Source organism: Caretta caretta, chromosome 2 (genome assembly GCF_965140235.1).
Source record: "Caretta caretta isolate rCarCar2 chromosome 2, rCarCar1.hap1, whole genome shotgun sequence".
NCBI classification, from domain to species: Eukaryota; Metazoa; Chordata; order Testudines; family Cheloniidae; genus Caretta; species Caretta caretta.
In genome coordinates this window covers 97,948,348-97,962,231 of record NC_134207.1, presented here as the reverse complement: position 1 = coordinate 97,962,231, position 13,884 = coordinate 97,948,348, and the positions used below count along the sequence as shown (strand labels likewise).

The following is a 13,884-nucleotide window of genomic DNA, read 5'->3' as shown; positions in this document are numbered from 1 at the left end:
GCAGTAATTTGAAAGTCTAAAGAAATCAACCTGTATTTGTGACTCCTTAAGCGAACGAGTTAGGGTTACCACTTAGTTTTCCTTGCTTAATTTAAAACTCTCATCACACAATCGATTCTTGAAAGGTTGAGGAAATGCTTGTCTGCATTAATTTCAGACTTTTAACAACTTCCGAATGTATAGTCAGTTTAAATGTAATAAATGACTGATAATAAATCTAATACTATGTAAACATCTTAAATGCTATAAAACTTTATTTTGCTCTTTAAAAGGCAAAGAATAGTCATTCAGAGTATGTCTACACTTTGAGCTTGAGTGTGAGTCTCAGCTTGAGGAGACATACTCAAGGTAGCTTTAATTGACGTGGTGCACTTAAACTAGAATGTAGCCGCAGCGGCACGACTGTGGGAAGATAGAGTATTTACCTAGCATTTCTGATCTCTGATGGCAATGCTTGATTAGAGCTAGTGTGAGTATGTCTTCGGGAGCTGCAAATCTCACCCCCAGCTTGTAGCATAGACAATACCCTAAGTTACTATCCTTTGCATTTTACGTTTAACGCAAAATAAGTATTAAAACATTTAAGGTATTTACATATTATTAGATTCATTATCAGTCGTTTGTCACTTGTACAACTTTAAACTGAAGTGTAGATGTACCCTCAATGAAAGGTTCATTTTGCTTTTAACAGTGAGTAGGAGATATTTTTATTTTAAATATATAAAATATAAATAGTTCCAGATTGGAAAATTCACTAAGATAAAAGTTAAAGTTATAAATAAATATATAACATTATTATAATTTTGATTTATAAAAATTCAAAGTAAAAATTCAAAGTTCCACAACTGACTGTACATATTTCTGGACTCATTTTTCAGCTGCCCCGTCCTTTTTAAAAAGGTAGTTACAGTATGTAGCCCAATCTTGATCAGTTTATTTTAAATAACTAATTTAGCTCTGTTTAGGACCTTCTCCTAATATTCAGGGGCTAGCATAGATGCATTTCTAATGCATCAGTCACTAGTATTAAGGAGCCACATGCATATATCCAAACTTAGACCAAGCTCTTATCCCTATTTTAAGTCTCTTTGGGGGAGGGGCGTTAATCTTTTTGGCCTTCCTTTAGAAACATTATGGGGTCCTTATGCTACTTTATTTGAGAAAGTCCTGTCTGAAGAAGTTCTGTTGATATGATTGCCATCAGTGATATCACACAGCAAAGGTCCTCTACTCTGTACCAGTTCTTGAAAGTTTCACACTTAGGGCTATCAGTGGGAGCTTCCACCTTGATTGAAGGTGCTGCTGAAACTGTGAGGAAAGTGGAGAAAGAGTTGCTATTAAGAAAGCTTGGCTCTTTTCCACTGGTGGCATTACATTTTAAGGTCCTGGTCCTTTATTTGGTGTTGGACTGGATGCTAATGTGGAGTATTGGTGTGATACTCTCACCATTCTGCTTTGTTTAGCAAGAGGACCACGATATGTTGAATTAGCTGTAGCGTGCATGTGGCCTACATAGTCCTCTCCAGGTAGAGTGCATTGAAATTGTCTAGCTTGGAAGTCACAAAAGTGTGGATTACGTTAGCTAAGTCTTTATCTGTGAGAGGTGGGTGCAGTCTCTATTTAGAAAATGCTCTGGCTGCTGTTGCTGTTATCAGTATTCATGAGGTTGCGCTGAACCTTGAGACTTCATTCTACCTTGACAATGGAGATGTTGCCTTCACTAGGTAGTGAAATTGTTGCTTTTGCTGATCCTTAAAAGTTTTCTCTTTCCCTTTCCCTCACTCTCACTTCAGTCTTACCTGGATAGTGTAAACTGACTATTTCTTGATCAGAATTCATACTCATCTAGACTCCAGATCAAGTACCCACCCTCAGGGTGGGCGGGTGCGGGCTTACTATGGAAATGTAGCATTTCACTACTAAATTAACATGTTTGAAACCATAACTAAGATCAGGAACACTACAGTGACCCTCCTGAGCTACAAATGGGAAACTTTTTTAAAATTTAGTGTGTGAACCTCAAAAGTACAAACAAATATGTCACAAAGGAGTGGAAGCATAGGGAAGAAAGTGTACCCAGTGAGTCAATTGCAAGAAGACCTTAAGCATTGAGAATGCCAAACCTAACTTAGCCCTACTAAAGTTTTGCCCATGCTAGGAGGCAGGGCCTAACTTGTCTTGTTGAGAAAACTGCATGATGTTGAGTCCACTCCCTATAAATATGCAACAGATAAAGCAGCAGCTGTCACTTTGGAAGCTGCCAGCCTTCCATCTCTGCTCCTTTTGTGGCCACTAATGGCTTAGCGGCAACTCTCATGTACAGCACATCTGCAGGCTTGCTATTCCACGTTTCTTTGCTCCCAGATCCTCAACTGTAAGAGTACATGAAGCGCTACCTCAAAGAGTCACCAATAGGCAATCCACATTAAGCAGAATGTAACCTTCTGGTTAATGGGGACCAAGAAAAGGAACTTACAAAATGAAAGAGTAAAAAAGAAGTAGAAAAAAGGAGTAGGGGGTGGGAATGACAAGGCAAAAGATCCCAGATTGAAAAAGAACAGGAGAAAGAAAATGGACCAAAAAAAATAAAGAAGTCTGTGACTGTAGCTTGGGATGCCAGGAAAGGGCATAGCAGGATTATCCATCTACCAGCCTTTGACAAAAAGTAGGGAGCTGCTATCTTAGTACATAGGCTAGTGTGGAAACATGCATCCTATGTTGAAAACAAAACCACCAAAAATGGGGAGATAACTTTCTCTCCTGCCTATTCAGGTGGGATGTTTCAGGCAGATTTATCCCTGAGCTAGAAAGATCAATCAAATAACATCATATCCACAGCGGTGGTAAAATGTGTCTGCAATACTACACAACTTTATACGTAAACATCCTCATATAGCCAACTGAATTTATTTGGCAAAATTCCTGTCCATGGTAAATATACATTAGCCTTTTTTTCCAGGAGTGTCTTCTCTAAGGAACTATTCCCTAGTTGTCATTTAGGAGTTCACCCAAGGTTAGCAATGCAACGTCTGTGTCTTCACTGGGCTTATAAAAATGCTAACAGCAGGCACAATAATATACTAGAAATGGTGTTGCTGTAACTAGAAGAAGGAATTTATCATTTCAATAAGCTGACCCTTGTGAATTCAGGGTAGTTAAAGACTCCAGGGTGGAATGTGACTTTTTCCTCACAAGAAATGTGAGTGGCTGGCTTTAAGTAGTCAGTGTCATCAACTAGCATATGAAGAGCTGTCTGTAGTACAAAGAATGAAACCGTGTCAAGATCTGAACTGTGTGTGGGGGGGTGCCTAGTACTTTTGGTGAATAGTGAGCTCTCTAGTGCATTAACTGTCAAAATGTTCTTTCCAGAAAACAAAGAAAAAGTAGACGTGATTCAAAGCTATTGCTGGATGTTGCAGTGGTGACAATTGATGCTAACTAAGTAGCATGAATGCACAAGAAAATTAATTTTACAGATGTTCAGAGTTAAAGTATTCCCTGGCTGAAAAGGGGCTGTTCTACTAACATTAAATCATTTATACACTGTTTACAATTGAACTGCTGTAACATCTTTCACATTTGCATTCATAGGCAATAGTAGAGTGACAATGCACATTCTTGAATTACTTGCTGAAGATGTGCTTCTTATTGGTGATGCAGTATCTGAAGATGTTTGGGAGGACAACAGCCTCTTTGGGTTAGAGTTGGTGAGTCTGGAAAGTTTCTTATCTTTAGACTTTGGTCAATGGTATTTAACAGTTTGCCTTTGCTGTAGACATCAGGCATTTTCTGTACTGGAGGATAGCCAATTCTACTGAACTCCCCTTTTTCAAACATTTAAACAGTCCAGTAATTACAAAAAGTTGATATTGCTGGCATGTTCCTCTTATTTTAAACTTTGATATGTATACTCCTCCTCTACTAGAAATATTGAAGTCATGAAAGTTTAAGGCCAGAAGGGACCACTAGATCATTTAGTTTGACTTCCTGTATGTCACAGGCTGCCAGCACTATCCAGCACCTGCGCATTAAACCCAAAAGCAGAAATGAGACTGAAGTAAATGAGACCCACAGGGAGAGAATAGGAGGGATTAACATGCACCAGTGCTAGAGGCCTTGCAATGGCGGGGAAATGATTAAATGAGATATACACAGACAGTCCTGGTAAGTGACCCACTCTCTCATGCGCAGAGGCAGGCAACAACCCTCCAAAGTCACTGCCTAACTGACCTGGGGAAAAAAATTATGAACCAGAAATGCTTAAAAGTTTCATGGGCACTTGGTCTTCTGTATTTTCCTTGTTCTGGTCACAGCTTGACAGCCCTGCGAAAAGGGATCCTATTTTTTTCTTATTTCAGATTCTCTAGAGGAGAAAATTGACTTCGGTAATCCCTTCAAGAACTAGGAGGAGATGCTTCAGTGCCTACTTTTGTCCTCTACCCATGTTTCTGTTCTGTCTTTTTTGTTTTGTTTTGTTTTTTGTATTTCTGTTCTCATTGCTGTTTGGAATGCTTCCCAATTTTTTGTGATGTGGATTTAATTAGTGTGCTGTTTTCCTCTTCCAAGTCAGTAATGTAAATCTAATTGATTGGGAAATAGGGGGCCTGATACTATGAATGGTCACAGGCTCAACTATTTGTATCACTAGCAGGGATGCGACTGTTTTTTAGGAGTAATAAAGCTTGATTCTACCACTGAGTTAATATACTCTTCTCATGTTCCTAAACCAGGAAGTCAAGCTACTGTATTAGTGAGCCGAGGAGAAATAAATTTTCTGTATTTTTTCAGATGAGTAGGAATCCTTTTCATCTGGCTATATAATAACTGTGGACAGTGTTTACTTTAGGAGAATTATTGTTCGGTTCAATTACTTGTTTCCTACACATTTCCTTGCACTTTGGGCATGTTGACTCAGATTTATACAGTATTTGTTAATTGCTTAGCACTAATTTACTAATTTTCAGAATTGATCAGCAGCTTTCATGTTTACAATAACCACTACCTTCTTAATCCAGCACTGTGAGTAGTGAAGAATAAAATGAGTTATATAGCTAGGTATCAGATATCGTTCCTACTTTCCAGATTCTAGCAAACCAAGCTTTACTAACGGTTCACAATTCAATCCATTCCTCGCTCTCTCAACATCCAAAGAGCTGATTTCATCTGATCTCCATTCACCAGTGATTGTATCCATTCATTTTCTGCGCTAGACTTCTAAGCAGTTCCTGAAATCTCTTATTGTTTCCTGTTAGGGCCAGTAGACATAACAGAAAGTTTTGATGTTCTCAAGACTCTCTTTTTTACTTACTAGGATAAAGTAGATATTCACAGGTTTAAATTAGATCCCAATGTTTCTAGTATTGAAACAGACTTTAAAATGTATTTATGCAAATATTACAGAGTGATAGAAGATTAAAACAAGATGGGGGAAATACTAATTAGATTCTTTTCTTAAAAAAAAAACCAAAAAAAACCAACCTCCAAATCCCGAAACTAGTGTTCAGAATCTCTAAATGTTCTAGAACTTTTCAGCCCATTTCTGTGTAAATGCTAAAATACAGTTCAACTTGTGTTATATTTCTGGAAAAGAATAATAGTAGAATGTTGACACTTTGCTTAGTTGTACTCCTTATATAAATATTTCACTTTTGTTCTTGTAAAGGTCCTGCAATAAGAGAGAATGATTGGTGATGATGCTTTCTGTTGATAGGAATTTATATTGTATCTTTTGTTTTCTCTTGCAGAAAGATAAGCTGCTTATGGTCCTGGGTTCACTTGGAGAAACCATATCTTACCACAAAAGTAACATCAGCTCAGAGCAGCCTGAGCTGATGTTAGTGCACCACAGAATGGCATTTATTAGCATTTCACTTTTCAGCATGCGACTGTTGCAAACGCTTCTCCCTGTAGAAAAGGTGAGGGGGAAACAAAGTTAGTAATGAACTGAATATTGTTAATGTTTTTACTGATTTTAAAAAGTAGTCTTGTTTTGTCTTTGAATACTAGGAGAGTACAAAGAGGTTCTTTCCTAAGATGAGTTTGGTTGTTGGTGCTGGTAACAAAGCTTTGTTGGCAAGAAAGGAAACCTGGTGAATTGCTGAGGTCGTAGGATAATGGAATAGAGTAGCCACCTCCACAGTCTTCAGTTTTTAAGCTTGTACGGGCCTTTGGCTAAGATCTGTTGCAGTTTTCAATTTCTGCTAAAGATAGAATTTTTTTTTGGTGAACTTTTTTCACTTTTTTTTTTTTTTATAGAACCCAAGGAATTCCTTCCTCTCAGCTCCTGGAATGAGAACACAAGTGTGGGTGGGTGTGTTGGAAGGCTAGGAAGAGGCATGAAAGTGTCACATTTCACTTTGAGTCATGATGTACTTTCATGAGCAGTATGTTCATGAATGTCTAAGATGAGCAGTAGAGGTCCTGCTCTGTATAACGGTGAGCAGGAGCAAGTGGCTTCGGGCAAAAAGACTCTCTGGTGGGAGTTGGCCATTGGAATGTTGGGTGGAGCAGCATTATCACATAAATAGTACTTACTCTTGAAGGTTCTTTAATTCATCGTGACTGCCGCTAGCACTGTGCATTCATTATAGATTAATTATTTCCAAATACCATACCTGGAATCATATTAGATCAGTAGATTAGGTTATGCAGGAAACAGATATTAATTGTTCTAATTGTGTGATTAGCTTACAGAAGGTTTATTTGCTTAGATTGATTAACTGGGTAAGCCTTTTAAAAGGATACTTATACAAAAGCATAATTTTATCACTGCCATGTTTTTCAAGCTATTCCAAGAGTTGTGTGGTTTGCGAGACTATGCTGCCCTCTGCTTGTTAATAGCAAATTGAACGCTGTTCAGATAGAATTATTTTTGCTTTACTTGCTCTATGTATTAAGGCACTTGAACTTTTGCCTGATGCCTGGACCATTATGTGCCATGATAATACCTTATATTTTGCAGTAACCTTAAACTTTTACTGTTTGCAAATAATTATTACATCATGATAAACAGCCCTGCAATTATCTATAAATTGTAGGCAGTCTAAAAAATTGGAGCTCTATTTAGGAATGGAATCTTTAGAAACCCTGGGAGTTTTTAGTTTATATTTAATGACTTGTCTGTATTTAAACAATTTTTCACTGCTTTGCTCTGCAGTGTAACTTTGTTTTTTTTCAGAAGTTTTGCAGCTTAACATTCATTGTCTAGGAGGATCATTTAACTGATACAAATATGATTTACCATGACTTGTATTGTACTGTTTAATGTATATGCCTTCTCTCTAGTCCCTAAAAATTGTAGATATATCAATTTTTGTGTAAACACTATTTTCATTACTATCATTTTGAGTTCAGCAAACGGTTTTTTTGTTTGTTTTTTTATCTTGTATGTGGACAGGAGTTGAGCAATATAGCTGTCAGACTCTGAATTACTAATTTGAGCTGAGTGACCACTTATTGCAATTAGAGCAAGTTCTCATCTGGTAATATGTTGCAACACCATACAATTGTGAAGCTGCAAGTATTTTAGGGATTATAAAGATATCTGTAATGATAACATTATAAAGGGCAAGAGGCTACAGAAATAATTGAGTCTGTGTTACCATCTGGTGGTTACTCATTAGAGACAATTTAACAAATTAGCGGAGGGTCCAATCCCAGGGCTGGACTATGCATATATATATATATTACTTTAGCACAGACTTTTATACCAAAAGGCTATAGGCTCCCCTCAGTTTTTCCTAAAAGGTCTCCATCTGTTCAAATTTGTAGAATCCTGAAGTCAGTTTTCAGATTTTTTTTTAAATACTAAATAGCAGCATTGAGGGTTGCACTTGTTAAATAATTCAAAAGCTGAATTTAATAGCTAATGTTCATACTAATTTTTTCCTTTTTTTCCTCCCCCTCAATTTTTCTCAAGGCTAGCAAAGTGTTACCAGAGAGCTTGGTGACTGCTTTATTTCTTCTTTCCATGGACATGCCCTTCTCCTTGGAATATCCAAGTATTCATGAATCTGTTGCAGCCTATTTGGAGCAGATGAATTCTGAGAACTACAGTATTTATAAACAAGCTGCAGAGGCTGTCTATTCAATTGACTGCACCTGTAACTTTATGATGGATGTCCATAAGGAGGTATTGGATTCTGGTACAAAAACTATATTGAAAAGCTGTTTGAAAATTAAAAACGAACAAAAAACTAGAGACCAAAATATTTAGGTGTGAGAATATTCATTGTTTTTTGTTGATATGTGTACTTTGTTACCCTCATGTCAGAAATCAGTTTCACTTAATATCAACCACAAAGTTGAGAAAATCTGGCACATGCAGGAGTTAAAAATAAGGGGTATTGCTGTGTGAATTTATAACCAGAAAGGTCTGAAAGTAATTAGTAGTATATTTTAAGGAAAAAATGCTGTAAACTAATTATGCACTACTTGAAATGACTTAGAACATTTTATATTCCAAGCAGTCCAAATAAGATGGCACTACCAACAAGGTAGAGACCTTTGGACGCTCATTATGCTACGAATCTTGAGAGAGAGATCCTTATTGTCTTCATGTGTTTCATGGACATTTACTCTGTTAGGTACTCTGAAGTCCTTAACAAGGAGACAAGGAATAATGTGTTTTATAGTGTTAAATGATTTCAGTGTGGTACTAACCTATCTTCTTCCATTACCCAGTGTAAAGTTGTTCCTGTTTGTACAGACTACTACATTCCTTGTTCCATTAATAAAGCCAATAGAGAGAAGCTACATCAGGCACAGTCCCAAAGAAGTGTAATGTTATTTCTGGACAGAAGTATCATCATGTAGTTAGAATTCTGAGTTCATTCATCAGTTACATACACAGATTCAGAAACTGAATTTATGTCCTTGTACTTAACATTCAACTTAACTAGCTCTTAAAATTAAAGTTTAAATCATTTATATTTAATACCTAACTCTGAAGGGTTAGCCTTAACAGATGTACAAAAACATAATATTTTATGTTTTGATGAGATTCATAAAGCTAGTTCTAGTACAGATAATCTGGATTAATAGTATTATACTTTATAGACCCTAGTTAAGAAAACACTTATTGATCTTTACTGTAGTCTTGAAGGGAGTACTTCATTATTAAAATGGCTTAAATATTAAGGGCTTAGGAATATTTTGAGATGCTCTGATGTGTTATGGTCTTAATGCTGCAAAATGATGGGCACCCTCAGTTCGTATTGAAGTTAATGGGAATTGAGGAAGTTCAGCACCTCTGAGTTATTTAGCAGCCCACAAGATCAAGCCATAAATGTAGGCATTTGTACTCGCTAACATGGACAATTGATCACATTGTTGTAATTTGTTTTAAAAGTATTTAATAGTAACTGTAATTTGTTATCCTGGTTAACCACATGGAATAGTGTTGTTTTCATTGCAGAGAGAGACTGAGTCTGGCAAGATGTAATTGGTGGATACCACTAAATTTTCTAGTCCTCAGAATGTACAGAAGTAGCTTATTTTTTAAATTAACATTAATAATTGCCTTTTATTTTTTATTTTTTAGGGAGAAAAACATTTCTTTGAATTAGTGGAATTGGCAGATCAGGCCCTAAATAGTCTTCCTTATCATCAGCACTTTCCATTACTTCAGGAAATCATCCGTGTTTGCTTGAATATGTAAATAAATTATTACTTTAAATTATTACTGTTTTCTTTGTATAGAAGAACTGTGTCCCATATGTTGCAGGTGAAGTGTGGACTCTTTACTCGTTCTAGATTATGGTCTTGTTCCCATACTTAATTTATCCAAGCATATCTTAAAAGAAAAGAGATGTGCAAAGTTTTGTCACTAAACTAGTTAAAAAAAGAGAGAGAGCATTAGGATTTTTTTTTTTTTTTAAAAAAAAGCATCTCAAATGTATTTGAAGGTCGAAGCCACCATTTTAACTCTGACATTTCTTGAAAACAGATTAGAAAGTAACTTTTCGAGGAGACTTGTTTAAGGACAACTTGGCATAATTTTGCCTTTGAAGCTTAAATGTGATAATGAGGATTTTGGGGAGTGGCCCTTAAAACCTTTCTGGTAAACGGTATCTCCTGGGTTGTTGTCCCTCCTTCCCCTTTTGACTGACTTCTGATCTGATCCCAATTTTGGATATTTTCCATATATATATATATATATATATATATATATATTAACTGCAGTTGTTCTGCTAGCTTAATTTCTAGAGAGAACTCTTTCTTATGTTGTAAATTCCAATGGGAGCTTACTTACCAAATATCTTTTTAAAGCGTACAATAGGTAAATACTTTCTGCTAGTCTGTGGTTCCTGAAAAGGAGATTCTGCATTGTAGCCTTGGTATGAAATTCAAATTTAAGCTAATTATACTTCAGAATTCTTTTCATGGCCAGTGGGTATCAAAGACTAGGGGATGCTGTGCCTCACCAAAGAGCCTTTTGTGGTCCTGCCCATGCTCCACCCCCAGACCATCTCCTGCTTCCTGTTGGTGCTCTGCGGCTCTCCCCCATGGCCGGAGCCCTGGGCTGGGGCTGGTGCCAGCCTGCGGCCAGGGACTCCGGGCGATGGGAGCTGGTGCTTGCGCTGCCTGCCCGGTGTTTTGGGGTGGGGGTTAGGAGCACGCCACGCCTCCCGGCACTCTGGGGCTGGGTGGGGGAGCTGTGTTACCCGCTCGGTGCACTGGTGCTGGGGGCCATGCATCCCGCTGAGCGCTCCGGGGTTTGTGTGCTGGGGAGTGTGTCGCCCACCTGCTCAGCACTCTGGGGCTTGTGTGTGTGTGGGGGGGGGGCGCGGAGGGTGCCTCTCAGCGCTCCGGGGCTTGTGTGCGGGGAGGCATGCCGCTCAGCGCTCCGGGGTTTGTGGGGGGAGAGAGCGTGCCACCCGTCTGCCTAGCATGCCGGGGATTGTGCAGGGGCATGCTGCCTGCTCATCCACCCGGTGCTCTGGGGCTTGGAGGGGATCTCTGCAGCTCACCATTCTGGCGGCCCGTGGCTGTGGGGGGTTCTGTCAGGGGGTAGCAGGGTGGGATGGGCAGGGCTTTGAGTAGAAGGGGTGGGCTGGGCTGGGGGCTAGCCACCCTGAGCCCAGGTTCACCCTCCCCCCATGATTCTTTTCATTTTAATATACATAGTTTCTTTGGAAGGCTGTGGTTTCTGAGAATTGTGAGCAAGTTATAAAGGCAGGAAACAACAAATTTCATAGTCCGAAGAGACATTTCTATTCATGCTGCCTGTCAGAAAATGTGAATTCCACTCCTCTATTTTCTGCTGCTAATTAGGTATATCTGATGAACATTTATTACTGCAAGTGGATTTGCCACTGCCTATTAGTGCTAAGCAATCACTTAAAAAAGTTGTGCTCCTTTTTTCAGTATCCATTGCAATTTTGAGATATGCTTCGTGGACATGGAAGCATAGACTGGCCAGGTTCACTTTTGTTTCTGGTCATTTTCACTTCTTGGTCCTTGTGCATTAGTGCAATGTCATTTGAGCTGATAGCTCTTCTAGGAAAGGTTCACTTATAGAAAAAGTTTACTGAAAGTATTAATAAAGACACAAACATATTTTTGAATCTATATTCAAGTAATTGATCTGTTAAATATTTATTACTGCAAGTGGATTTACCATACCAATTAGTGCTAAGCAATCACTTAAAGTTGTGCTCCTTTTTTCAGTATCCATTGCAGTCTTGAGATAAGACTTTGTGGTTTTAGTTATGTTGGCTCACTTATGTGTATGTTGTTTTGATCATGTGCCAGATTTATACAACTTAAACATGATGACTAAAATGTGAAAAATGTCACAGCATTTATACATTTTTCAAACTCCCCAACCAGGATTACTACTCTGATCATCTATAGTGCCACATTACATCAAGGAAAACTTAAGTGAAATGTACAGAAGTGAATATCAGTATTATAAGTTGCAGTTTTACAACATTGGAGGAAAATTCAAAATGACCTCTGAACTCTATATTGAGTCATTTCCTCTTCAAGATGATGACTGTCTGTACTTTAGAAGGAATGTTGCCTGTGTGCCCTGCAGTACACTGGACATCATCATAAATTTTGCAGAAGTCCTCCATGTCTTACTCTGTAAAACAAGCATGTTTATCAATGTGGTACAACAAACAGTATAGCCGCTAATTTATCTTGGATATTTAACTGTTTCCACTTGTAGCTGGAAGTCTGCCCAGGCTAACCAATTGCTGCAGGCAGAGAGTCAGAAGGTGCTTCTCCATCTGTTGTCCCATCCTCTGCTGAATATAAAAACTGAAGCTTACCATTGCTGTCTGGAAATTGTTAAGGTTAGAGCTACATATGGGTTTTATCATGTTTTCTTTGAAGAAAATGTGGATTATTTTTTTTGTCATTTATCTGTGATTTTACAGTTTAGTCTGTTTCCAGTCTGCTATATGTTGGTCTGGACTTGAAGATTGATGTTTTATTTGTAAAAGAGTGAAGCTGAACTGGTTTGGCTATAGATCGTACTAGATACAGTGGCAGGGGTTAATAGAGTCTGGGATTCATATTGTGTGATAAATCCAAACAATGTGTTCAGCTTTTTTCCAAATACCCTCTCAATATCCTGCATGTCATTAATTTTACCTCCCTTATAACAGATAAAAATGTGATATTTAAATTAATTTTAGATCACAAATGAGTTATGCAGTCTAATTAGCTTGGACACTGAAACTAGACTGGCTAGGTTCACTTTTGTTTCTGGTCATTTTCCCTTCTTAGTCCTTGTGCGTTAGTGCAATGTCATTTGAGTTGACCGCTCTTCTAGGAAAGGTTCATTTATAGAAAAAGTTTACTGAAAGTATTAATAAATATACAAACATATTTTGTGAATCTATATTCAAGTAATTGATGAAGAATCTCTTTAAACTAATAGATGACCTGAAAAAATAACACAAATTGCTTTGTGTCCCTTTTCGTCTCTGACTTAAACACCTGTTTAAAGTGTTTAATTTAAGACTAGTCAACTTTTTTGTGTATGTACCTAATTTTGACTTTAAAAATATCGGGAATATTAAATCTTCTCTTCATTTTTCTGTGGAAATGTTATAGATGACTCATACATGTGGATTGATAAGGAGTTTCTCATCCTTTAGCCAAAGGGATAGAGTTGTGAGTTCCTTAAAACACAGCTGTATTCTGAAAAGTGACTAAGTAGAAATGGCAACTTCTTACTTAAAAGCTTACTCCCTGCTTGTATTCAGAGTTGTATTTGTTCACTTTAGTTCACTTTATTTGTTCATTTTTACTGCTTTTTACAATTCTGTCTAAACGTTAACTCTTCCAAAAGAACAAAACTATGGGCAGAGAGAACTATGGATTCTTTTTCTCTATGAACAGAACTGTTTACTAAGTTTCAATTATTTATATTTGTGCAATCCAACTGAAGGCATTGGTTGTACATGCGTGTCACTGAGTGGCTAATTTAACTTATAATATATGTGTTACTGGGGCTGATGCATAAGATAGAAAGAACGCTAGTTGAGTTTCACAGACAGCAGTTAAAATCAAACATCATTGTACTTGTAAACAGATGGAAATCCTCTAGAAGCAAATAACCCCCCCCCTCAGTTTCTGCCTTTGTCTTCCCTTTGCACAGTGCTTAGCACACTGTGGTCCTCGTCTGTAACTTATGCACCTACGCATTACCACAATACAAATAAGTTTCAAACTACTATTTTAAATCACATTTCACACTTCAGTACCTGTCCTGAATGTTTGCATTAAATATATATTCACAAAAAAACAAAAGTTTAAGGAGTTTGAATAAAATCAGGTAGCTTCTCAAACGTTTTTGATTTTCACTTTCATAGTATCTGTGATGTCGTAATCCTACTAATTCTCCACTTATCCATCATCTAGGGTAGA

At 37.6% G+C, this 13,884-nt stretch overlaps 1 protein-coding gene across 12 annotated transcripts in view; it reads left to right on the top strand.

Moving 5' to 3' along the window:
* Positions 1 to 13,884, top strand: part of RTTN (rotatin) — a 151,048-nt gene that overhangs the window by 18,223 nt on the left and 118,941 nt on the right. For 10 of the 12 annotated variants that reach the window (XR_007355250.2, XR_007355252.2, XR_007355251.2 and 7 more), the window contains exons 10-14: positions 3,592 to 3,707; positions 5,745 to 5,915; positions 7,919 to 8,131; positions 9,542 to 9,654; positions 12,176 to 12,302. Coding sequence is in view for 9 of the 12 variants with exons in the window: in XM_075125328.1 (XP_074981429.1) it covers positions 3,592 to 3,707; positions 5,745 to 5,915; positions 7,919 to 8,131; positions 9,542 to 9,654; positions 12,176 to 12,302 (740 nt within the window). In the remaining 3 variants the exon portion in view is untranslated. Of the gene's footprint in view, positions 1 to 3,591; positions 3,708 to 4,072; positions 4,165 to 5,744; positions 5,916 to 7,918; positions 8,132 to 9,541; positions 9,655 to 12,175; positions 12,303 to 13,884 lie in introns of those variants that run through there. The other 2 variants (XM_048840144.2, XM_048840145.2) reach the window with 2 other exon arrangements.